At 40.9% G+C, this 24,867-nt stretch overlaps 1 protein-coding gene across 1 annotated transcript; it reads left to right on the top strand.

Moving 5' to 3' along the window:
- The first annotated feature begins 5,595 nt into the window (after positions 1–5,595).
- NOAZFP (nucleolar atypical zinc finger) lies at positions 5,596–23,601 on the top strand. The gene is made up of 10 exons (XM_021526500.4): positions 5,596–5,661; positions 8,155–8,284; positions 8,548–8,567; positions 8,693–8,763; positions 10,273–10,352; positions 11,683–11,809; positions 12,509–12,613; positions 15,110–15,156; positions 16,231–16,348; positions 16,687–23,601. The coding sequence occupies exons 2-10, from the start codon at positions 8,165–8,167 to the stop codon at positions 16,962–16,964; spliced, it is 966 nt and encodes a 321-aa protein (XP_021382175.1). The 5' UTR covers positions 5,596–5,661; positions 8,155–8,164; the 3' UTR covers positions 16,965–23,601.
- The last annotated feature ends 1,266 nt before the right edge of the window (positions 23,602–24,867 follow it).

Raw genomic sequence — 24,867 nt, 5'->3', positions numbered from 1 at the left:
TCAAGTTGAGAGATGTTATGCTTTCTTGTATCTTTAAAGAGACTGAGATATCACAGCAAAAGGCAGTAAAAATATTTCATTGTCATCCAGTGTAGTCCAGTGTCACTGCATATGAAGGTCTTATCTGCCCCAGAATATTGGCATTCTGACAGGGCTGTGCCCACACCTAATTTCTTGATTTTCCTTTCTGATCTCTATAATTTTTAGTAGAGGCACGAATCATTCAGTGAGAAGGCATGAATCCTTTATTATTACATGAGTAACTTAAGGAGTAAGTAAATGTCCATTCCTGAAATGTGCTCTCACAGCAAAGGAAGAATTTTTATGAGATGGACAGAGGGGGAAGTGAGCAGAACAGCCCTGAAGATGGTCAGTGTCCATGGGAGCTGGTACATGGTGCTGCAATGGCACTACTCAGCTTTGACCACGGAAAAAGCAAGCCCACCTTCCCTCAGACAACTATCTGCAACACCCTTTTGCTGAATTATTCCCATTTGAAATGTGAGTTTATTGCCTTAAAAATATGTATCTGACCAGAAATCAGTATGTAATACAGAGTGCCATGGCTCTGACTAGCCCCTTGACTTTGAAAGGTGAACAAAAAAGAGAGTGAGGTGGAAAGATGCTGCTAAAAAGTTTTTAGTTCTGTATCACAGTGTTGTGGTTTGACACGGAAGTGAATTTTCTCAGGAAGAAGAGGGTCAAACCAATCAGTCATCATGTTTGGATATTGGCACCTGGAGTCACCACTGAAGGCTGGACACGCCTCTGAGAACACAGAGGGTTAAAAGCAAGAACTCCCAGGAGAACTCACTCTCTTTGGTTCTGGTCATCAGAGGGTGGAGACCTCCCCTGCCCAGCCACTGGCTGGGTGGGGCAGGGGAAGTCATGTGGACTGGGGAGTTAGGCCAGGGTGTGAAGGGTCTGGAGCTGAGTCAGCTCCTGCAGATGGAAAGGTGGAGGAAGGCTGAGATATCTTTGTTGCCCCCTGTCGGAACTCAAAATGTCCCTCAGACATTTTTGGATGTTCTGGGTCCAGGTCAGAAGCATTTCAGACCCTGGCAGGCAGCTGGAAACAGCTGTGATTTTGGATTTGAACCATGGAATGATTTATCAACCTTGCAGGGAGAACAAGAAGTCACAAAAGTTCAGATATTATAGATAGAAAGTTCAGATATTATAGTAGAAGTAGTCACAAAGTAAAGGGGAGAACTTTTGAGTCTTGTACAGGGTGGTTTTGGTTTTGTACATGGGGGTCAGAAATTTTAAGATGGAGGGATCTGGGCCTGTTCTGTCCTCCCTCTTTCTTCTTCCTTACCTCCATGTTCTTGGTGATGTTGGCACTCACAGATTGGTTTAGAGTAGAAAGTCACCATTTAATATAGGTAGTAGGTATTGGGGAAAAACTTTAAACATTTAACATGTAATGTACCATATAAAAGATAGCAGCAGCCCTGGGTGGGGAGAAAGAAGAAGACGGGAGTCAAAGAGGATGTCAGGTGCGTGTGTGCCTTTGCCTGAGCTGCTGAGCAGACGGCAGCAGCTCAGGAAGAAAATCTTTTAGATAACTGGCAATAAACAACCTTGAGACTGGATGACTGAAGACTTCTGAGCCTTTTTTTGAAAGCATGGGTTGGAGGAGACTTTTCCACCACATGGAGCCACCCCCGACCTGGGGGTGAGATCTGGCATCCCCCCCACCCCCACACACAGAGGGAAAGAGACAGAGAGCCTGAAGGCGCCTGGAAATTTGCTGGCAGAGGAGAAGGAGAAGGGGGAAGGTGCCCAGCCATGGGAGTTGGAGTCTGGTCCAAGATTAAAGCCATCTGGGGAGTCCAAGGCTTTTAACCTTTTCCTGGGAAATGAAAGCTTTATGAAATATTACTCCTCCTCGATTTGAAAGAGAAGAGAGACAGTCTGGGACCTGAGATGTTAGAAAAATAATCCTAGGTGGGGAGAGATATGTAGTGGCTTTTGGCTGGACTCTTCTTGTTAGCCATAGACTGAGCCAATTTCTCCTGCAATAGAGACTGCATTTTTAGCGGGATGCAATGGTGAGCCGAGACCTGCTTCAGCAACTACCAGTACAGGAATGGAGTGAACAGAGGAAGCTGAGGAGGGTGTGGGGGTGCCTTCTGTCTTCAAGAAGAAGAAGATCTCTCTTTTCACCCTTGGCCCCAGGGGAGGAGGAAAATGGAGGGGACTGTGGTCCCAAAATTAGAAACTGAACTATTGTTTCTTTTGGTCCTTGGCAAAGCATCCTTAAAGGAGCCCTATGAGCAGTCTGTCCATGCATGGTGGTGAGAGCACTGTGACATGGAAATGAGAGTGTCACACTAACAGATTTTCTACAGGCAGTGCCATGTGTAACGTAGAAACACAAGAGGTGGCATTTGTGTTTCCTTGGAGGTCTATGGTGCAAGAGAGACTCCTCTCTCCCTTGATGGACTGAGTATTGATTATATGAAGGGTGATGACTTGATTGAGGGTCCAAGTTGTGTCTCATTGTGGTTTGTTTGGGTGAGGGGAGGAGGAATGTTTTGGAAGGTTTTAATTCTGGATTTAGTGTGTGACTCTTATCATAGTAGTAGTTTCATAAAGTTCTTTTTCCTTTATTTCTAAGCTGGGCCTGCTCTGCTCTGTTCCTGATTTTATCTCACAGTACTTATTTGGAAAGGTGTATTTTCATGGGACACTGGCATTACATAAGTGCCAAACCATGACACACAGACATCCATTTATTTTTGAGAGATTCCGATTCATTAGCATCCTCTGGCCCTATAGGTAAAACTAACTTTATGAGATGCGTGATGGCACAGTGGAGTGGAACAGAAGAGAAAACCAGTGCATGCCACTACAGGGTTATGCCTTTACAGAAGCTCTGCTGTCATTGCATCATTTAGCTTACAGAAGTGGCTTTCACTTTTCTCCTAGTGACCTCTGCAGGTAGCTCAGCTGACATGTGCTGTCTTGAAAGCTCTTGACTAGACAAATACATTTTCCAGGCAGTGTAGGGTGGCCCTCGCCTGTTATCTTGGCAGGCCAGACAGTAGGCATTAAGTGAAGACATGACAGTTCTGACCCTCTGTCAGGTAATATTGAATGATAACCATTCAGAGACACACTCAGTGTCCTTCCACTGCTTTTCGCACAAAGTAACTGAAAACACCTCTAAAAACGAGGCTGACTCTCATTACTTTCTGCATTTCCTTGAAACAAGTCTGCAACAACTCCCCAGAGACTCGTCCAGTACTAATGGAAGTTCTGTGAGCTCTAAAATGGCTATTCTCATCTATTTTTTTTTTTTAATTCACTTGTATTACAGCCCTAGGCCACTCTATTGGTTCAGAAAATGAGTGAAGTGACAAACTTCTGCCATCTAGAGGGTGGTTGCTGAAACATATTTGAGGCAGACAACGTTTCACAGGGTAAAATAAAACTAAGATAAAAATCTTAGTGTCTACATATGTTCTTGGTCTTTTTCTAGATTTCTCCTTCTTTTTCATTTGTGAGTTTATGTAAAAATGCCTAGTCACATCTGTACATGTATAATAGTCCTTTTTTCAACAGCTACATTCATTCATGAGAGCAGATTAGCTGACTAGGATAATGATTATAGAATAGATTAAAAGTTTCTGTTTATACTCTTTTCCAACACTATAACATTTATCCTAATTGAGTTCTTGAATTCATGGCTGCCTAAAACAGACTACAATGGTCACAAGCAGAATACAAGAATGTTGGTGATTAATGACATTCATTAAGAAAAGTGAGACTTACACAAAAAAGCTTCTAACAAATTGCTTTTCCACACACTTTCTCATGAAGTAGAAGCATCCAGTTTAGTGACCACCACGATTTTTTTTGTTGCGAAACAATAAAGCTGTTTTGTGTGCATCCTACTAACCTACTGTGAAGATCACATCTTGAAGGAAAAGCATGACAAGCAAACAAATTGTGGGAGAATCAACAGTGGACTCACAAAAGTTAGGAGTGTCTTCATGGAAAGGCAGTGATGGCTCACGAAAATCTGTGTCTCTCGTTAAGTGACAATCACATTCCATAACCAGAAGCCAATTTTCAGGATGAATTATATGACTAAGTACAATGTGAAGCAACACAACCACCTGACTCGAGGGTATCAGTGATCAAAGCACATGAAGCAATGCCCTAGATCTTATTTATATGAAATATGTATCAAACCTTTTCTAGGCGAAACACCATCAAACACACTAGAATGCCACCCATGCACTCATCTTCCATTAAATATCCATGCAATACATCTTCTAATGATTTTCACAAAGGGGTTTTTAGGCAATATCCATGCGCGACAGTGACTTGCATAACCTCAGGGGAGACAGAGCTATGTGCAGGGGTTTTTTTATAGCACAATTTCCCTTTTTCAGCTACATTGTATCCCTATGTGAAAAATGCATATTTATGATTGGCTTTTTGCAAATGTTACAATGAATTTTATATGTGTAATATCAGAAAGTTATGCTTTATTAATTCCCTTATGTATTGTGTTAAGTATAGTTTTAGGTTACAACATAATGTTAAAATAGAGACTATGTGGGGGGAGTTTTCTTTTTAGGAATGAGATACTCGCTTCGAAGAACACCTAAATCTTCCAAGGGAGAGGAATTTATGGCTTATCAGAAGAAGATAATTTCTTCAGGCCTTGCTTGAAGAAGCCAGGGAATTAAAGGAAACAGTTGACATACAACAGAGTTCTTTGTTTAGAATAGAATGTATGCATAACCATGAAGGATGTATGAATATGCAACAAGTGTATTGGTTTAAGGGTGAGTCCTTTGTTCACAAGTCATGCTTTTCCTGACTTTGTGTCCGAGAGCATCCGGACGTCCGTAATTCTTTGCACTTTATTGTCTTGTCCTAACTCTAAACTTTATTTCTCTAATTGTATTATTATTTTTATAACCATTTTATTATTATTAAACTTTTAAAAATTAAAAAAAACCAAGTGATTGGCATTTTTCACACCTACCATTTAGATTAATCAACACTTCATTTTAAAAACAGCTTAAGCCACAGATTAAAGGTTTCAGAGACAAATTTTCAGGTGCCCATTAAAACCACGACATAGCTGTAATTACTATGCCCAAAATTAGGTCTTTTGACAAGTGGGAGCCGAGGTGCAATTGCCTCGAAAGCGAACAAGATTTGAGGCTGGGCCATGCACAGAGATGGAAAAGCCCTTCCTGCCGCGCTGCCCCTCGTGAGGGAGAGGGGCAGAACGCCGCTCAGAACGCTCCCAAACAAGATTTGAGGCTGGGCCTTGCGCAGAGATGGAAAAGCCCTTCCAGCCGCGCTGCCCCTCGTGAGGGAGAGGGGCAGAACGCCGCTCAGAACGTTCCCAAACAAGATTTGAGGCTGGGCCATGCACAGAGATGGAAAAGCCCTTCCAGCCGCGCTGCCCCTCGTGAGGGAGAGGGGCAGAACGCCGCTCAGAACGTTCCCAAACAAGATTTGAGGCTGGGCCATGCACAGAGATGGAAAAGCCCTTCCTGCCGCGCTGCCCCTCGTGAGGGAGAGGGGCAGAACGCCGCTCAGAACGTCGCCGCCGGGCGGCGCGGGCCGGGCGGGCAGCGCACGGCGGCGCACCGCCACTTCCGGCTTCCCCGCGGCCGCCCGAGCCAGGTTGGCGCGGGGGATGGGGAATGGGGGACGGGGAAATGCGGGAATGCGGGAATGCGGGAATGGGGGGCGGGCCCGGAGCGCTGAAGGGGCGATGGTGCCTCAAAGGGGCCTGGCTAGAGGCGCTGAGGGTCTCGGTTCCGGGCCCTCGCGGCTTCCGTGCCCGAGCAAGCGGAGCGGTGTCCGGCTCGAGTGCCGGAGCGCGGAGCGTGGCGGTGCCGGTCGGCAGCGAGACGCGGCGGGGTCGGGGACCCGAGTGCTGCGGATGAGGGAAGGGAAAGCGCTAAACGCTGCACGCCGGCGGCGTGGTGCGCACGCTGAGAGCAGCCCTGCTAATGCAGTTTTTTTATTATTACTATTATTATTATTTTTAACTGTAATTTTGTATGAGTGGTGAAACGGATTTTGAATACCTATAAGAGTGGAAGCTGATGGTCAAGCACAAGAAGCCTTGAAATACGGAAAGCCTTTTCTGGGTGTTGGTATCTGCGGTCTGACAAGGGTAGCTCCACAGTTCCCTGCTCCCCAGTGAAGAGCCCGTTCCAGCTATTTACCCTGTCTGTGACATGCCTCTTGTCACCAGATAACGAGGCAAGGCACTGTCCTGCTCAGCACAGAAGATCCAGGAACCTGCTGGTGCAGTCAGGGTGTTTCTTTGGGACCTCACCAAGGACAAGAAGCCGTGACTTCAGCAGAAGTTAAATTGTTAATGATCCTCACGGCACAGCCACCAGCTGAAATCCACCAGCATTCTTTGGAGGTGTGGTGGGAAATCTGTGGTCTTTGCCCCCTGGTTGCCTTAACAAATAATGCAGCAGGAGAGCAACAGGAGGTGAAAATTTACAGTGGAACACATTGTTGGGGACCCAATACTCACATGACACATTTTAGGGGTTTTCCTTTGAATGGTTCGCCTCATTCCTACCTAGCCTCCTGATATCTGAGTTCTGTTCCTTGTGCCACAACATCAGCCATTGAGCTGGAGAGCCACACTCACTCCCACAGCTGCTGCTGTGACCCAGGCACAGCATTTCACTCCTGAGGAGGAATGGAGAAACAGCCTTTGTGCAGAATGCTCCCCATGCAGGAGCTCCAGTGCTCTGTAGGGCAGCACAGTTATACCCTCTGGGGCTGAGGGGGGAACCAGGCATGGACCCACAACCTCTTATTTTAGGTTCTTCAGATGCACTTTTCTCTCCCACACACCCCTCAGGAGTGTGGACTGCAGATAGAATCCACTGTATCTTTCCTGTCTGAGCATTTGGTAACAGTGTGCCAAAAGTGGAAGTAGAACACTCTGCAGAGGCATTTGAATACTAAAAGAGGTGATGTTCTGCTTTGAAAGGAATTGAAGGTAGACAGGGTTTATGCTGTCATAATTTCTGGAATCGTAACATTGTTAATATCTAGTCCAAAATTTACAAAGATGGTAAATTTCTTTAAAAATTTGAGCCCAAGACAAAGACAACAAACAACTTAAATGAAAGCTCAGAGGAAAAGAGTGATAAGAATATTGATCTATAGGATATTATTATTGGATGATGTTTGAAAGCATGTATGCACTCAACAACTTTGATGAAGGGACTTGACATTGCAGTTCTGTTGTTACTTAGTTCAGTGCGACTTTCTGAAAACTGCCATCTAAAATTTCTCATAGCCTGTGCTCTCAGGAGGTGCTGGGGCAGTGATTTTCATGAAAACAGTTTGTCATTTTGTGCTTTCCGTTATGAGGGAATGTTAAGAAGTCAAGGTATAAATACTAACCATTAGATTCTGTTGTTAAATTAGCATTTGAATGGTTTGAAAATTAGTGTGGAGCCTGATATTGGACTCCCAGTGTAAGAAATGCCACAATCTAGAATCACAGTTGCCAGCAGACAGCACATCACTATCATTTTGACTGCAAAATATGACACTAATACAATTTAAACGTGGTGCAAAATGCAACAGGGCAAGAAAACAGATTTATGTGTGTTATCAAAAGCAAATTTTAGTATCTGGTCAGGACAATATATTTCTGTGTTCACTTATTCCTTGGTTTATAAGACCTTTTGAATGAAGATACCAATTTTTTCTTCCAAGTTGGAGCTGCTAGAATTGACTGCCTGTTGATGCTGCAACTGTCCTTACAGTTGCTTATTAAACAGGCAAGGCAAACCAATACCAGAGGTCCATCCTGAATAAACCTACAGATAGTAATGGTTTCATTTTTTTGAGGCAAAACACTTGAAAGAGAGTTAAACACAAAATTCAGGACAGCAAATTTTTCCAGATCACAAGATTCCTTATGGTTCATCACATGTCTCTTCCTTGTGGATTGTCCCCTTATTCTGCATTTCAAAAGAAACTTTCAGACAAGGAAATGAATGGAGAGGAAGCACAGTTAATGCAGGAAATGTAAGATCCAGGTTTAGCGCTGGATATGTCATGTGTGTCCATGTATTTACTTACATAGTTTTATGTGCATTCATTCTGTACCTATTTTCCCCCCCACAGACTGTGAAACATGCCTAAAAAAAAGACTGGTGCTCGTAAGAAAGCTGAGAACCGTCGTGAACGTGAGAAGCAGATAAGGGCTTCACGAGCCAACATAGACTTGGCCAAACATCCTTGTAATGCTTCAATGGTAAATTAACCTAAAGTATTCTATATTAAAATACCTAATTTTTAATTACATAAACCCAGTGATAATACCTTGAATGCATTTAATGCCACTAGAATGCCATTCTTCCTACTATCCTTCCTTTATATTTAAAGTTACCTTTGCACCAGACAGAATATTGATTAAAAGGTTTGGATCACAATTGTAACTCCCTGTGGAGGTCTGTAATTTTTGTATATTTTACCTAGAATGAAAATAATTACTAGTGTTTTATTTCTTCTCTTTAGGAATGTGATAAGTGCCAAAGGTAAGAATTTTTACCCTTCTAAAACTAATAGTTTAGCATTTATTTCAGACATTTTAAAGGTTTTTTTAATGCTTTCTTTTAAAGCTTAATACTTTATTTTTGTTTTTTCACCTCCATGTGCCTAGACGACAGAAGAATAGAGCTTTTTGTTACTTCTGTAATTCTGTTCAGAAATTGCCCATTTGTGCACAATGTGGTGAGTAGAAATAATGAATGAAAACAAGCTGTCCTCAATCCTGTTTGTGATGTTAAGCTCTCAGTATCTGTGTTACAGTAGATTTATCTTAAAGTACCTCAGTGATGTAGAGCAGGTTCTTTTGCGTCTGCTATGAATATCCTCCTTGAGAAGTGATCTTCTTTGATCAGTATATATGCCTCTAACCCCCAGAGGTTTGCAGGCCTGGATCATGGCTCATCTTGTTCAGAAAAATTTGTCTCACTTCCTTTTATGTTTCAGAAATCTGACTGTTTTCATAGGTTGACCATGGGGAACATTGTTTCATAACAGCAGCAAAACTAAAAAAGATCTGACTGCTAGCAAGGCACCAATAAATACTGCTTTTTAGAGATTATATAATTTCTGATCAATTCAATGTCGATTTAAAGCAACAACATATTATTCACCTTGCATGGTGTTGTAATGTAATATTCAACTGTCATTATTTATGTGGGCTTGAAGGCTGATGCTTTGAAATTAGAAGAGAAGGACTCCTAGTGACAGAACTGCTCTGAATCAGGCTAAAAAGCCCTTTGTTTTTAAACAGCTGCTTGCTTGCAGGAGATGTTGATATTCATTTCATACTGGGGTGAATGTTCTACTGTTTCAACACATCATTGCAGATTTTCAATTTGTCATTAAGCAATTTAGCTGTTTTAGAATTTGACTCTCAGAGCTGCTGACTTGCAGCTTTCAGTGCCTTTGTTGTGACCTGCAGATACTGAGCGTTTCTGGAAGCCAGGCTGTTAGTGTGCAGTGGCAGTATGTCACCCTTCATAAGTCTCCTTTCTGTCACCATGCAGTGAAGTACTAAAAACAAGGTCTCTGTGTGTTGCGTTTATCTTAATCTGGAGTATGTTTCTAGATGAAAAACATTTCTATCAGCAACCATATTACTATATTGAGACCCAGGGTTTTCCAAGTGAAGACCATTAGAACTGTTTGATGCTTAATCAAGCATTGGGGACTATGAACCAACAACATCTTTGTTAGAGGAGCCCGTGAGGGATGGGAGTAAGGTGGCTCTGTTCCAGTGCTCCATGCCCAGTAATGCCCCCACCACCTCTTACTGCCCAGCTCAGCTGCTTTTATGGTGGGACAGAACTAGCAGCAGTTTTAAACATAACTCTTTAAGGTTTCGTTGCTGGGCGTTGACTGTGGTTTTGTTCTTTGTTTTGACATTTGAATTTTTTTGCTGGTGTCTCAAAACCCAGAGCAAGAGCAATGCATTGTCTTATTATCTCAGTACAGGGGCAAGGGATCTGACTGAAAACTGACAATAAGTAATTTAACCTAAGAGAAGTGTGAGGGTGGGTTGCAGAATGCAGCAATAATGCAAACATCTTTGTGTTACTTTTACCTAGATTTACAGTTAAGCACAGGCATTTAGTTGAAGTGCTGTTCTTACACAAACATGCATTCTAGTTTTTTAAAAAAAATATTTTTACATCGTTTTCTTATGGTTGCTTGCCTTTTTATTTTAAACAGGAAAAACCAAATGCATGATGAAGTCTTCTGACTGTGTTATAAAACATGCTGGTGTGTACAGTACTGGACTAGCTATGGTGGTATGTATACAAAATTATAGCCCTTTTTGCACTATGAGGATATTCTGTGCAAATCTTCCTGGAAAAATGATAAAACAGATTTATGGAATGATAGCATGTACAATGCCAAGTTTGGTTTTTTCCTCACTTTTCTGTAACAAACTGATTTTTCCCTTATACTGAAACCCCCAAATTTTTAAGTTTTAGATTCAGTTCCTGCATTTGCAGCACATGTTGGACACTAATGGGTCTGTGTTGGTGGCAGGCCCTAAGCACATGAAGAGCACTGGACCCTTACATGCACCACAATTCCCAGCTTTCATTAAAATGTAGGGTTATTCTGCAGAAACCTGCAGACTTTTGTCACTGTTGTCTTAGTACTGCAGAGATCATCAATATCACAGAGAGGAATCTGTTGCACTAGAGGGGAATTTTAATAAACAAAACCCCTCTTTTGGGCTTTTAATTGGAGATAATCATAGCTCCAGGCTTTTGAAGTTTTGTTCTTAGAAGAACAAGTTAGTGTCTGCATTCTGGAAAGCAAGGTGTTACCTGTCACAGACCATTTAATTACTCTGAATTAAATGGTCTAAACCTCTATCCTGTTGCTGCCTGCAGCTGGCTGTCAGCTGTTCTCAGTAACACAGCCAGCCTTTATATGCTGGTGTTCCTGAGCTTACCCATGCACTCACTTACGCAGAAGTGAACACATCAACAGTTAAATTTGGATTCATCATTGTTTTCTTAGCTTTGTGTGCATGTAATGCACAAAATGCATGCAATGCGTGTAATTAGTTACCTATGGACTGAGAGGGCTTCTTAAATACTACACTTAAGGATAGCTGAAGTGGAGATCTTATAATTTAATAAAAATAAAAGTTAAAGAGTCTAACTTACTTCTAACGAGTTATTTGTTCTTTGCTCTATGCAGAGCTTGTGCTCTAATATAGCAGAGTTTAAAATCCAAGTGAGTGATTTCAGCTCTAATAGTCTAGAGGCATTTTTTCAGGTCCTTGAAATTTCATTTTTGCAAGAGCATTGTTATCGTTTATGGATCCCAGGTTTCAACTGGAGGACACTATTTTCCATGTGCAAAGTGTATGATAAGAAATGTAAAAACCAGGATTGAGATAGATAACAATACATTGCATCATACTTAATCCTGCAAAAAATGAACAACAAACATGAACTGTGCAGCAGCTTGGTTGGAACACAGGTTTGGTTCAATACTCTCACTCAGCGAAAGCGAGCCCATTGAGAGAATGGATACTAGGATACATTGAGGATTATGAGATAAGTGTCTCTGTTGGTATTGCAGAAGTCCTGAGATGATATCTTGCTGTGATTGCAGGGTGCAATCTGTGATTTCTGTGAAGCCTGGGTGTGTCACGGGAGGAAGTGTCTCAGCACCCACGCGTGTATGTGCCCTCTGGCAGACGCGGAGTGCGTTGAGTGTGAAAGAAGTGTCTGGGACCATGGTAGGTTGCTCACATTTAAAAATAAGAAAATATAAATTAAACTTCTTGCATTGCTTAAGTTAGTGCACCTATATTCTTAACATAGCCTTTTTAGTCTTAACTAAATTAGTCCTTGCAGTATGTTTGTTCAAAGCAAGGATTCTCCCCGTTTTAAAAATAGTCATTTTACAGTGGGGAAAGTAAATGACCTGCTCAAGAACCAGTGCTCAATTCAGGGATGATTATGTAATCTAAATTATAATGGTTCGATCAGCTTAATTATTCACATAATTAAGCACTCAAATTGCCAACACAGTTTTATGCCATTCTTACTCCATTCTTCTACACTAACACAGGTATTTGGGTTCCCGTTTGTCAAATCTTTTAAAGTGTTTATTTCAAGTGTGTATCAGAGCTGAGCAGAGAAGACTGGATGAGAGTGTGATCTCATTTAAGAAAAATAGTTGATGCTACAGTCAAATTAAAATGAAGAAAAGTACTAAAAGTAATACTTGCTTTATAGGTGTGCTGTTTTACAGTGTAGGATAGGAGGTATTTTTCAGTGTAAAAATGGATGGCAGTGTCTAATTTAGGGCCTTAAAGCATTTGTGACAGAAGGGAGAACTGGTCTTTAGTCAAAACTACCACCTAAATTGTTTGCAGAGCAGGACTTGATGCCTGTGCCCATTGTTGATTATTTTCCCTTGATAAATCTTTCAGGAGGCAGAATATTTGCCTGTTCTTTTTGCCATGATTTCCTCTGTGAAGATGATCAGTTTGAACATCAAGCCAGCTGCCAAGTTCTGGAAGCAGAGACATTTAAATGTAAGTTAGCTATTCATAATCCCTTTCACCACAGCCAAGTAGATCATCTACTTGTTTTCTCTGTGCTCCAGAATACTCTCCGTCACCTTCCCCAAGTAAATTTTGCCACTGCTGGAGAGAAGGGCCTGTTTCCTATGTACTGGCTTTTGGTATCGAGTTTTCCAGACTAGAACTTTTTTCTCTTTCATGGACCTTCCTCCATGCCAGAGCATACCTGGCAGTTGTTTTCCTGCCAGGCTCTTACAGGCCTCCCATGGGAAGCAGCCCTTGCAGGAGCCAGCATTCTCCAAAGTTGGAGTGTTGGCAGTAGCAGGACTGCAGCAAAACAACTGGAACTGCTTATGATGCTTTTTCTTTCCACAAAGCTCTGCAGGCAGAAGGAGCTGTCTTCCACTCTTCTGACCCAATGATGAACGAGTTCTAGATACCTATTCCTCCTGGAAGACAGTTGCCCAAAACAATGTCACCTGTCTTAGTCTGGCTAAACTTTCCCAGGTTGCTGTGAAAGGCCTGTGTGCTGGTAGCTGCTCAAGTCCTGAGGAAGGCTGTGACTCAGCAGTCATCATCTGACTCAGTGAGACAGGGTGAACCCAGAAGGAAGTGACAAAAGTAGTCCCAGAGCATGATTTCACTGTTCATTTCCTCACTGACCAGTGGACTGTGGACACATATGTTAGTAGCATATCAAACGTTGATCCACAATCACTCTTTCTGAGTAAATTAAAGGTAGCTGAACACTTTATGTCCTTTTGAACTTTGATTAATTGTTGGACAAAACTGAAACTGCTATTTGCAAGAAGATATGATGGCCATGCCCAACATTAGTTACTCATTACTCATCTCTGGCTGAAACCAAGTATCTTCAAGTGAAGTTAAAAAAAGAACAACAATAAAACAAAACAAGCCAAGACTATGCATATTTGAAATAACTATTTTTTTCTAGCAGCATTTCTTGCCTACCTACTATTAAATATGATTTGGTTTATCACAAGACAAGCATTTCTCCTTCCCAAAACTTGCATGCATGTATCTTGACTATTGCAACATTTTCAATTCTTATTGTAGAAATTGCAGGTGCTCTTTATTGTAAGGCTGTTTTCCTTTGAACTGACTAATCTGTAGTCCTAATTGATTTCTCCTGGTCCAGAATATTTGTGATTTCAATATTTTAATCATTGTCTTTAGATATATCTCTTATCTCCTTTTCATCTTCCATACTTTTCTTCCTAGCCAGCTATTTTTCAAGCCTTGCTTAGCTTCTCTTGATGTATTCTGCCAGAATTTCCTTGATGTATTCTTCCTGCATAGCAATATTGAGGCAGCAACAGCTGTTCCACAAGAATGTTTTTTCAATGATTGCTGGAAGTTCTCAATTCATAGATGTGGTATTGAACCCTAAATAGAGAGAGAGTTTTTTGAGGATTTTCACTGTGTTTGGTGTTTTGTGGCACAGAGCAGACTTGGTAGAGAAGATTTTTGTCAGTGACATAACAAGATTGTAACATGTATTCTGTACTTTTATGGAATACATGGTCTTTGAATGTGGTCATTCAATTGTAGTATAAATCCATTTTAGCTGTGAAACAGGTGCTGTTACTTTCTATCACTATCTGAGAGAAGTTTTTTGAAGTGCAGATACTCAAAAAATGATGAATATATATGCATCAGCATTTCCAGTTCCATCTTTAAACACACCATAGCTCTAAATCCCACGTCTGTCGTGCTCATGTGGAGAACGTGTGATATTTATTACTTCAGATTGAAAAATTGCTGTCACAGAGGTTACACAAGAAGGAAAGCAGTAAGTACTTGCACAGAAACTGATAAAGTACGTGTTACTGCTTCTTGAGGAGTAACTATTCACCAAACTTCTGCCAGTTGCTGCCAGTTCCTGAGTGTTTGCCTTTACTGTACTCCTTCTAGTGGAATAATACAAACAACTTGAAGCTCAAGACAAGTTAAATTTTTGGCACTGATTCTGGTCTTTATAGCTTGTGTGCGTGCTCCAGTTCTTTAACACAGATAGACTCTCTTAAGAAGTTTTGTGCAGTCAAGTACATTTCCAGAGGATATGACAGAAAATACAGACTGTCACAACTTTTCTAGGTTTGGAAGTTTGCAAGCTTGAAGTGTTCTTACATTTCTAGCGCTCCTTCTTTTGAATGCTGTGAGAAAAGGAAAAGCAAGATGAAACCTTAACAACAAATTGGTTCTGAAACTTCATGTTTTAAAAATTTAGAAGCTCAAGAAATAGTTAAACATTTTTCCCCTTTTGAAATTTAACTTTTTGTGTCAAAGTGAGTTTAGAATTAAAAAAATATAGTAAAATGGTACTGTAGGGTAAAATGACTGATTCACATTGCCAGAGTGCAGTTATGCAGGGAATTAAAAATAAATGCCTCAATTATGGTATTGCATACTTTTACAAGGTTTTAAAAACATGACAGGTCTGCAGTTTCCAAGTATTGAATTTGTCATACTGCTTTTCTCCAACAGGTGTCTCCTGTAACAGGCTGGGGCAGCATTCCTGCCTGCGTTGCAAGGTAAAGACTAAAGACAGTTGTGAGGAGCTGATTTTAGGGTCATTATCCTTGGGCTCCAAGGCCGGTATCAGGCCTTGCCACATCTTTGTCTCCCTGATTAAAAGGAAATTCATACTTTTGTATTAGCTTATGTAGCCTGGGGTCAGACTTGTGGGTGACAAAAGGTCTTATCTGTGCTTGCCTGTTAACTACAAGATAGTGTGAGGTGATCTTTGCCCAGCCCTCTTAACTTAGTTTAAGTTGGACCTGCAATGTGTTGGTGCTTTAAAAAACTATCAAGACAACAAAATAAATCCTTGGTCGCGAACAGAATCCAAGGCTTTGGAATATGCTTTGATCCAGTGTGGAACTGCAACAAATTGAAAAGTTGTTCTTTTAAACAGTCAAGTGATTATCTGACTAAAAATCGCTGCATCTGAAGGAATCATCTCCACAGCTCATCCAGTTTTCCATATGAGCAGGCTGATTTGTTGACATTGGGCTTATGTTTTTACACACTCAGAAGTAATTTTGTGTAAAAAGTTCCACCTGCTTCATCATCAGCATTGCCCAGATTTCTCCAGGTGCTCTTACTCTTCTACCTTCCATATGTTTTCTCTGCACGCTTCCAATGGCATCGATGGCCTATTCAAAATAGTTCCTTTTTCCAGGTATTTCCACTGCACCCTGGTGCTCAGTGTGTGAACTTTCCATCTCTTAATTCTTTCCTGCAGGCTCCTGCATAGTTTTGTTCTTGCATACATCTAATTATGTTTATTTAAGCTTGTCAACACAAATCCAAGTCTGCCAGGCTCCTTGTGGGCAGCACTGCAATCAAGCCCTGGATTCTGTTACTTTCTCTGCATGTTTATTGGCACTTTTATTCAGCCTCTTCCCCAGAAACCCTGGAACCACACTGAACACAGAGGGTTCCTCTGTGCACAGACCTCATGTCCACTGCAAGAGAGACCTCATTAAATTTTAATCCCAGTCAGAAAACCCTGCTGCTGTTAGACACATTTTTGCTTGCTCATTGTTGAAGAATGTGCTTCTATGATTAAAACATTTGGCCTTTGTATTCTCCCTTCAACACAGGCTTGTTTTTGTGACGATCATGTGCGAAGTAAGGTTTTCAAGCAGGAAAAAGGGAAAAAGCCTCCTTGCCCTAAATGTGGCCATGAAACTCAGCAGACAAAGGATCTGAGCATGTCAAGTAAGCCAGTTTATCTAGCTAACAAGCCATACAAGTGCCATTAGTGATTAATTTCTACCTAAGAGCACTGAGTAAAGTCTGGTTACATTCAATTGTTTTGCACAGTTTTGCTTCATTTTATTTGAGAAAAACTTTGTGGTTTTGAGTTATCGAATTGAGCAGTCTCATTCTTAACAATTAAATCATTCCAAGAAAATGAAAGCTCTTGTTTAGTTTGAGATTTTAGTTGTGGAAAAATGAAAAATAATTGCCATTTAAACCACTCTTCAAGTAGTGAAAAAAAGATAGAAATGAAATGTTGGATTGGTGGGAACATGATGATTTCTCTTTGCCTGCAGCACGTTCTTTGAAGTTTGGCCGACAGACTGGAGGGGAAGATGCAGATGGAGCTTCTGGTTATGATGCCTGCTGGAAAAACCTTTCCTCCAGCAAGACTGGGGATGCAGGTGACCATGAGGATGAATATGATGAGTATGAAGCAGAAGATGATGATGAAGATGACAATGATGAGCGAGGGAAGGATTCAGATTCTGAGGCCACAGATGTATTCAGCAATTTGAATTTAGGAAGGACCTATGCTAGTGGGTATGCACATTATGAGGAATCAGAAGATTAAGCTTAGTATGCTGGCTTTGGAAGGAGCCAAGCAGTGCTTCACTGAGTTGTGTACATGCCAGTAGGATAGCTCCATCAGGTACTTATGTATCAGAGTTAGAGTGTGGGACTTCTGCAGTAATTCCAAGCAACATTTTTCCTGTAGATGAACTGACATTGGGTTTGGGACTGGGGAAGAAAATCAGGATATTTTTATTCCCCTAAACAACAGAATGATTTTGTCTTTGAATTACTGAGTATAATGGTTCAATACCATTTTCTCCTATCAACACAGGAATGTGGAAAAGCTGTAACTGTTGCTTCCATTTACCCATCAGAAACTAAGTTATTTTTTGCAATAATTTTGTTAACTGATTTCATACATTAATGCAGTGATGGGTTGGTGACTGCATTTTTTTTGGTCTGCACAATAAAAGTCAACTTCATTCTCTAATGAATTGTCATAAATTTTGATCTCCCTTGAATAGCTGGAAAGCAGGTTGTATACAAAGTGTAAATTGACATTGAAATTACTTCCTTGTTTATGTCAGTATTGCAGATCAGTGTAGTTCTCTGTGTATTTGCACATCACCTTTCAGTATTTTTATTATTAGATATTAATTGGTGGGGCTATATAGAGTCACTTTTAGAGCACCCCAGATAATCAAAACTTTTATGGAAATAAAATATTGGTATCCTCTCTACCACAAAAATCTGTAAGGCAGGTTGCCATTAGATGAAAAGGAGACTAATTTCTTCTGTATCTAGCCTTCAACTCTTCCTTGCATATGATACCAAAAAAATTAGATAGGAAACAACACTGTATGAGCTGAGAAGGTGAGAAAACATGGGTGATTCAAAAATGCTGGGTCCAAATACTGTTTCTGTGCAAGCCTGCCAGTACAAGGCAAGTGATGAGCACTTCTGAGCTGAGAAGGTGACACCTGCAGAAGTGTTTGCAGTGGTTCTGATTTGAAAGTGAACATGTTAATTACCCATCTACAGATCTAAGTGATGGCATTTATTTTCCCTGTGTAGGGGAATGTTTTACAGCAGACAGATCATGAGACAAGGGCAGCCAACCTAAAATGTTGCTTTGGCTTTCTAAATGCCATACCTTAGTTCAAGAGAGCCCATTTTGTTATCTGTCAAATACCTGAACTGATTATACCATTACCTGCTTTTGTGGTGTTTCTCTACTCTTTCTTATCAGCTAAAGGTCATGTGTTAACAGAGCGTGCCCTATTGACAATCATTTTTAATGATGTTGAGATTGCCAAATGAATATTTTGTAGCAAAACAGGATTGGAAAAGGTAGTCTTTATACTTTCCTCCTAAATGCATCTCCTACCAAATGCATAAAAGACAAGAGCTGGGGTCCATCCAGGACAAAAACAAACTGCCAGAGAGCACAACCTGGTTATGGCAGCTGAGGGAGAAACTGTAGGAGAAAGGGGCACAGCTGGTGAGTGCATGCCTTCAGACTGGAGAGGAAACAAGTGAATGCACTGTCTGAAAGCCAAATTCCCTTCAATCATTGAAACATCCACTATCATGTGCAAAGGCCTAGCTTAAATGATGTACCTGAGAGATGTCTTGATTAGTCTTTTTCATAACCAAACTTGAAGTGATGGAAACGGAACACCTGTCAGTTCAACACAGATTATTTATTTGTGAAATTGGCACATGTGAGAGAATTTCTGCTCAGCTTTATTTGCTCCAAAAACTTCCACATTGACTCCATCTGTGACTGGTCAATTCCAGCAACTATGCCAGTTTCTAAATCTTGGCTGATGTTTCAAATACAACACACACATCAGTACCAAGTCCTATACAGAACTGAGGAAAATACATATGCTTCTCCATATATGTAAAATTATGACTGCTTGTGTGTCATTTATTAATATTACTTAGCCACACAAAACCCCTTTTTAAGTTTCTTTGCTCTTGAATTAGGTTTTTTCCCCTCTGAAATCTTCTGTCACTGGCTGTGCCAAAGGCTGCTGACATAACAGAATTAATCATCATAATCAGGGTAAAGAATTACTCATTTTCTCATTGAAGTGCCCTTGCACGGATCCTTGCTAGATCAATGCTCCAGAGCTAATGCGTGTTCCTGTGGCACATTGGAAGTGAGGGTCACAGCAGTGCCTGCGGCAGATGCTCAAGGTACCTGTTGTAATTTAGCAAGGTCACTACTCAGTGGACATTTATTTGCTTTTCTTTTCTGCTGCTGTTCAGATCGCTGAAAATGCCTGTGCTGTCAGCCAGTCTGGAAATTTGGATCAGGAATTAGCCCTGCAGTGCCTGGCCTTCCAGGGGTCAAAACAGGCAAGTTTAAGCTGCTTTAAAGTAATCTAGTGGATTTGGGCTGGAACAGACGAACATGTCAGTTTGTGGCAGCACAGGCTGGATAGAATATGATGTTTTTTGTTTTCTCTGCTTATTCAGTACAGCTAAAAGCAGGTGCTGTGTTTGGGATAAGTCCTCAGAGCTTGCTTTCAGAGAAAGTGCATAATTTTGATTATCTTAATTTAAATGGCAGGAACAAGATGGAACAGAAAATGAACATGTATTCTGACTTTATTGAAAAACAGGTCAGGGACAAAATCATATTGGCCCCATTTTTCTTAATTGCTGTACATTTCCCTTAAAAATACTGTCTCTTGTTAAAGGAAGTTCTGATTTGAGAGAGGGACAGTTCAAATATGTAACCAGTAATACCCATGAGTTACGTTTTGTACTTCAGGAAACTAAGACCTTGATAAAATCTTACTCTTCAGGTTTTTTAACTTCTGTAATGACTATTTAAACAAAACTTAAGTAGGACTTGTAGGCACATTTATTGTGCCTATAGAACTTGGGAAAAAAAAAAAAAAGCTGTGGTCACCTCTGTAAGCTTCTTTCTTGAATTTGTTTATTATGGTGACAGCACCAGCTCATGATGAATTCATTGGGTGCTCCAGTAGATTTAATGCATTTTCCTTTAAATGCAGGTGTAATTTAGCACCTGTAACTGGGAGTCTTTTGATCAATCCAGTATTGCTAGTTAATGAGAAGATCATTATCACGTGCTGAGCAGCTGAAAAAATAGTAGCAGGCATGTCACAAAGAGCTAGAGGACAAACTTAAAAGTGCTCAGAATCCTCTTTGTTTAGGCAGAAAGGTATTAGTGTGTCTTGCAAGACATTACATGCATCTGTCCAGATCCTGATTCTATTTCCAGAGTAGCCAATGGCAAAGTTTCCATTTATCCAAGTGGAAACAATTCAATAATCTTCAGTATCTACAGTTTGTCTTAAATGTCAGGAGGTGTTACGGAACACGACATGAGCATAAGCAGAAGTGGGGAAGATGAAGGAAAGCTTTTAACATGAGGTTAATATGTTAACTATTAGCATGAAAATATTAGTTCTAAATTTCAACAGTTTCACTGGAAAGTGCTCTCAAGACTGAAAGATGAAGCTGCTTAAAGCAGGAAGGGATCAGATTCTACAAGATGCAGAAATGTAATTACTCATCTCCTGAAAATCTTCATGTAATTAATAAATATTTTCTAAAAGCTCAAAGCACTTAGAACATAGGCAAATTTCATAATCTCTTTTTTTTTAGGTGTATAAATAGAAAACATGGTAGTTGAAAAAAATCACAGCCTGAACAGTCCAGTTGGCAGCAGCCCTCTGCAGCTTGGACTTTCCATCTCCTAGCCATGAAGCTCCAGACTAAACATATTTTATTACACTCCTTTATTAAGATTATGTGTGCTGTAATTGGCTAGTACACATAGGAAATTTGAAGCAGAGCCTATTTTTTAGCTTCTATAAGCAGGATAGACAAATGTCAGAGATGTGAAGAATGATACATAGAAAAGCCTCTCATTTCCCTTTGCTAAACAAACAGTAGGTTCACAAGCCTGTACTTCAATACAGAAAAGGGAAAAAATAAATTGCATTTTTGTGTCTCACCAAATTAAGCTACTATAGTAGTAGTAGCTATGTTTGCTGAGAAACAGCTGCAAAGCATGAGAAAGCCTATTGTAGCTATCCCAACTCTTATTTTCTAGCACTAAAGTATGCTAAAGTGTTTGCTGCATTCTTTTAAATCTCACTTCTGCAGCCTGTGATTCTCCCAAAGTGTTTCCCAAACTTAACTGTAATTTGAAATTCACTTTGGTTTCCTTCTGAAATGAGAAATAATGAGGGCCTAAGTAATGTTTTCACTTCATCTTGATGTTATGTCACATCTATTGTAGATTTTCACTTTACAAAAACACTAGTTAAAAAAACCCACTTAATTAGAGTTTAAAAATGCTACCCCCCCCCCCCCCCCCCAATTTTCTTTACAGGTAATACAAGTATTTTACTGCTATAGTTGGCTGTTGCTGTTCCTACTGTTTTATTTTTGGCATAGTGAAAGAGGTTGATTATTTTGAAAGTGAATCACTGCTAGTCAGTTATCAGGCACCTTGGGGTGCCTCCTGTCTGATTTAAATTCAGCACCTTATTTTGATGGCAGAGACAAGGATGAGCCCCTCTGAGATTTTCCCACCATCAGGAGAGGTGTGCAAAGGCTTCATCCTGGATTCAACACTAATCACAGCTGAAGGTGTTAACAACTGAATTGTGACCTTTCACTAGTCTACTTTCAAAGCCAGCAGAAACCCAAATGCATCCTGCCTGGAAAAACAACTATTGCAAAGCTGCATCACATGAGAAGCACTCTGCTTTCTTCCTCAGGAATAACAGACTATGTCCATAAACTTGTACAGAACTCATTATTACCATTTTTACCTTATTAAAAAAATAATCAGTTGAGCACAGATATAAGCAAGAAAATTACATAGGAAGTTTGATAAAGATGTTTCCCTATCTAGAGCTGAACAACAAAGCTGTCCTGAGTGCTTTGAAGGAAGGGTATGCAGAGGACAACACCATATGCTCACAGTTGGCTTTTTCAGCACCCTCCTCTTAAGTCTGGCAGTGCAGACCAAGAAACCATTATGCAGAGCTTAACCTTGGGGCTTTTGTTTGCCAAAGCATTCACAGTTCCTGTGAAACACTGCAATTTCTTACATTTAGCATTTAGCACATACAACCACTGCTACCAGATTTGAAATATTAAAATAATTCAGAAGTTAGATAATAAATTGCATTCCTTCCACATTCTCTACACTTTCTTGATGTTGCATGCATTTCAAAGATCCCCTCTTGGCATTTACCTGCTAGTACTGCACAAGTACACTGCTGTGATCTACTGTCAAAAGCATTTCTGAGCAGACAGGGCCAACATAAAATGTAGCATACTCCATCTAAGCATATCACACCTTCAGAAAAATACTGCTCTTTTGTTCAACATTTCACAAAGTCATCAGCAAATTAACAGTGTAAGAAGCCCTTCCTGCAAACAACATTTCTGACCTTGATTTAAGTTAGTAGGTTTTAGTCAACTTGGGGCAGACCTGCGCCCAACATCCTGCTGGTGCTGGAGCACGGATTCCCTGGGCTCTGTCAGAACCACTGCACCCTGTGTGGCCACCCCTGCAAGCACCAGAGTTCACTCCAAAGGAAACCACTCACTGCCACAAGCTTTCCCCCTCCTCTGCTTGCCACCAGACCAGCTGCACTTGACCATCACATTTCCCTTGCAGAGAAACCCAAGCTGTCACTCACCCAGAGGTCAAGTGACTTCAGGCTGCCCAAAGCTCCTTGACACCTCACAGCTCACTCACTGCCTGCTCCCCTTGTTATAACCTCTCTCCCACCTGCACCCCTGCAGCAGGCTCCAGCTGACTCTGTCTGGGGCTGGTGTGCATGGCTTCTCTCCTCAGCTGGCCTCCAGCATCCCCCACACATGGCAATTCCTGCAGCCCTGGACTGTTGCTGTTGGATGAGCTGCTTTGGCTGCTCAGCACATCTGCAGATGCTACATGATCAAATACTGAATCCTGCTGTACTTTCCTTCTTCTCCAGAGGATAAAATGCTGCAGTGTAAAGTATAAATAACATTTATCCTATTTGAAATGTGACAGATCTCCTATGTTATGCTATTTTATTATATCTAAAATGAATATGCAGATGATGATATATATTTTCTGCTGACCCTGAATGTTTTGTCTTAAAATCTCTTGCTACAATGCCTTCATAATATATTAATATGACTATTTCAGCTTCTAGAAAACTAAAATATAACCTCATGGTCTTTTATGTGCTGAATTTTTTTCTTGGATATTAAAAAAATATATTACAGCTATATCGGATTATTAACATTGAAAATGAGCCAGAGTCCCTAAAGTACCATTTAAAAATATCTGAAAGCCTTTGTTCTTTTGGAGATGTTTGCTTCTCAGATAATAACTTTCTTCCAGGTTTATACAGAAAGTTAAAAGGTCTTCCCACTTGCTCTCATAAGCTGCAGCCCAGCAGGAGAGTGTGTCCTGAAGTGACAGGAATTGCTGCTGCTGACAGAGGATTAGTGTCAGCCCAAGCAGTGATGTGACCCATGAAGCTGAAGGACATGGTGTTTTGTTTCCAGCTAAGCTCAGGTTCTTTAGTGAAATATCCTAAGGTGAGAACAAAATCCAAATGGTCTGTCATGTTCTTTACTGGACTAAGTTTAAAATCTGCATTTTGTTCTAATAAATGGAATATTGCCAAACTACATCACTAGTAAACCTGAGGATTGTTTTTCCTGTACTCGTCATTTGTAGTCCTTCAGCTCCCCAGGTGCTGAACAGTGCTCTGTCGGTTGTGCTCCTTTGCTCAGAATAATTTCAGCACTTTTCCCTCCTGCCAAAGCCCCACTGTTGCCCACTCACCTTTAGGTTCACCTGAACTGTAGGAGTTGGTGTCTAGTCCAGTAAGCCAGGACTATGTTAGGATGGGCTGGGTTCCACTGGAATGCAGCCTGTGGACTGTCCTTGAATAACTTCACACTTTTTCTGAGCCTGTGGGACCTAAGGGAGTCCTTTCAGAAACACTTGCAACTGTGGCAGGATCTGCACTATTGTGTTCCCCTTTTCCCAATATTAGTATTCCTTCTGTCACTAATATTGACCATTTGGTGTGTGAGATTAAACCTATGAAGCCTTGGAAGTTGTTTTTGCAGTGTGGTAAGTGATGGAGAGCCCAACTGCAACTCACTTCTATTTACACAGAACTGGCAGCTGGGAACAGCAGGAGGTAATTCTTGTCTCAGGAATCTCAACCCATCACCACTTGCTGGTTTCCAGAGAGCCATTTCTGCCCAAAGAATCAAGTCTAATCAAGGACCAAGGCAAAGAGCACAAGCTCCAGATGCTTGCAGAGTTCATGCTCCCTCGAGTAACGCCTCTGCTCAGAGCCTGGCAAACCCAAGCTAACAGCACGCAACATTTCATTCTGAAAGTGAACAAAAAGACCAGCACAGAAAGCTGTTTGTGTGCTTTGGTTTTCTGCAGACAACAGGAATCTCCAATTCTTGAGATTCAAAATTAATGAATACACATATAGCATTAGTGGCTATAGTTTAAAAAGCCCTTACTGAAGACTCAGCTCAAATTGCCAGTGTTAAGTGCAGGAAATCAGCAAACAGTAATTTCCTGCCATTTAAATTACAAGAGTTGTGCAATTGATCTTGGGAAAGTTAGGAATGTGCTGAGATAACAAGTATCCACTTGCAGTCACAGAATCACCAATTAATTAGGTTGGAAAAGACCTCTGGGATCATTGAGTCCAGCCTTTGACCTTGTCAACCAGACCATGGAACTGAGTGAGCTGTTTGAATGATGATTGTACCACCTCCCTGGGCAGCCCGTTCCAATGTTTAACAACACTTTCTGTAAAGAAATTCTTCCTGATGTCCAACCTGAACCACTCCTGGCACAACTTGAGGCTATTTCCTCTTGTCCTGTTGCTTGTTGCCTGGGAGAAGAGACTGACCCCCATCTG

The sequence above is a fragment of the Lonchura striata genome, chromosome 4, assembly GCF_050655825.1.
Source record: "Lonchura striata isolate lonStrDom1 chromosome 4, ASM5065582v1, whole genome shotgun sequence".
NCBI lineage: Eukaryota > Metazoa > Chordata > Aves > Passeriformes > Estrildidae > Lonchura > Lonchura striata.
Note: the sequence above shows the minus strand (reverse complement) of the source record. Positions and strands in the feature narration are given on the sequence as shown.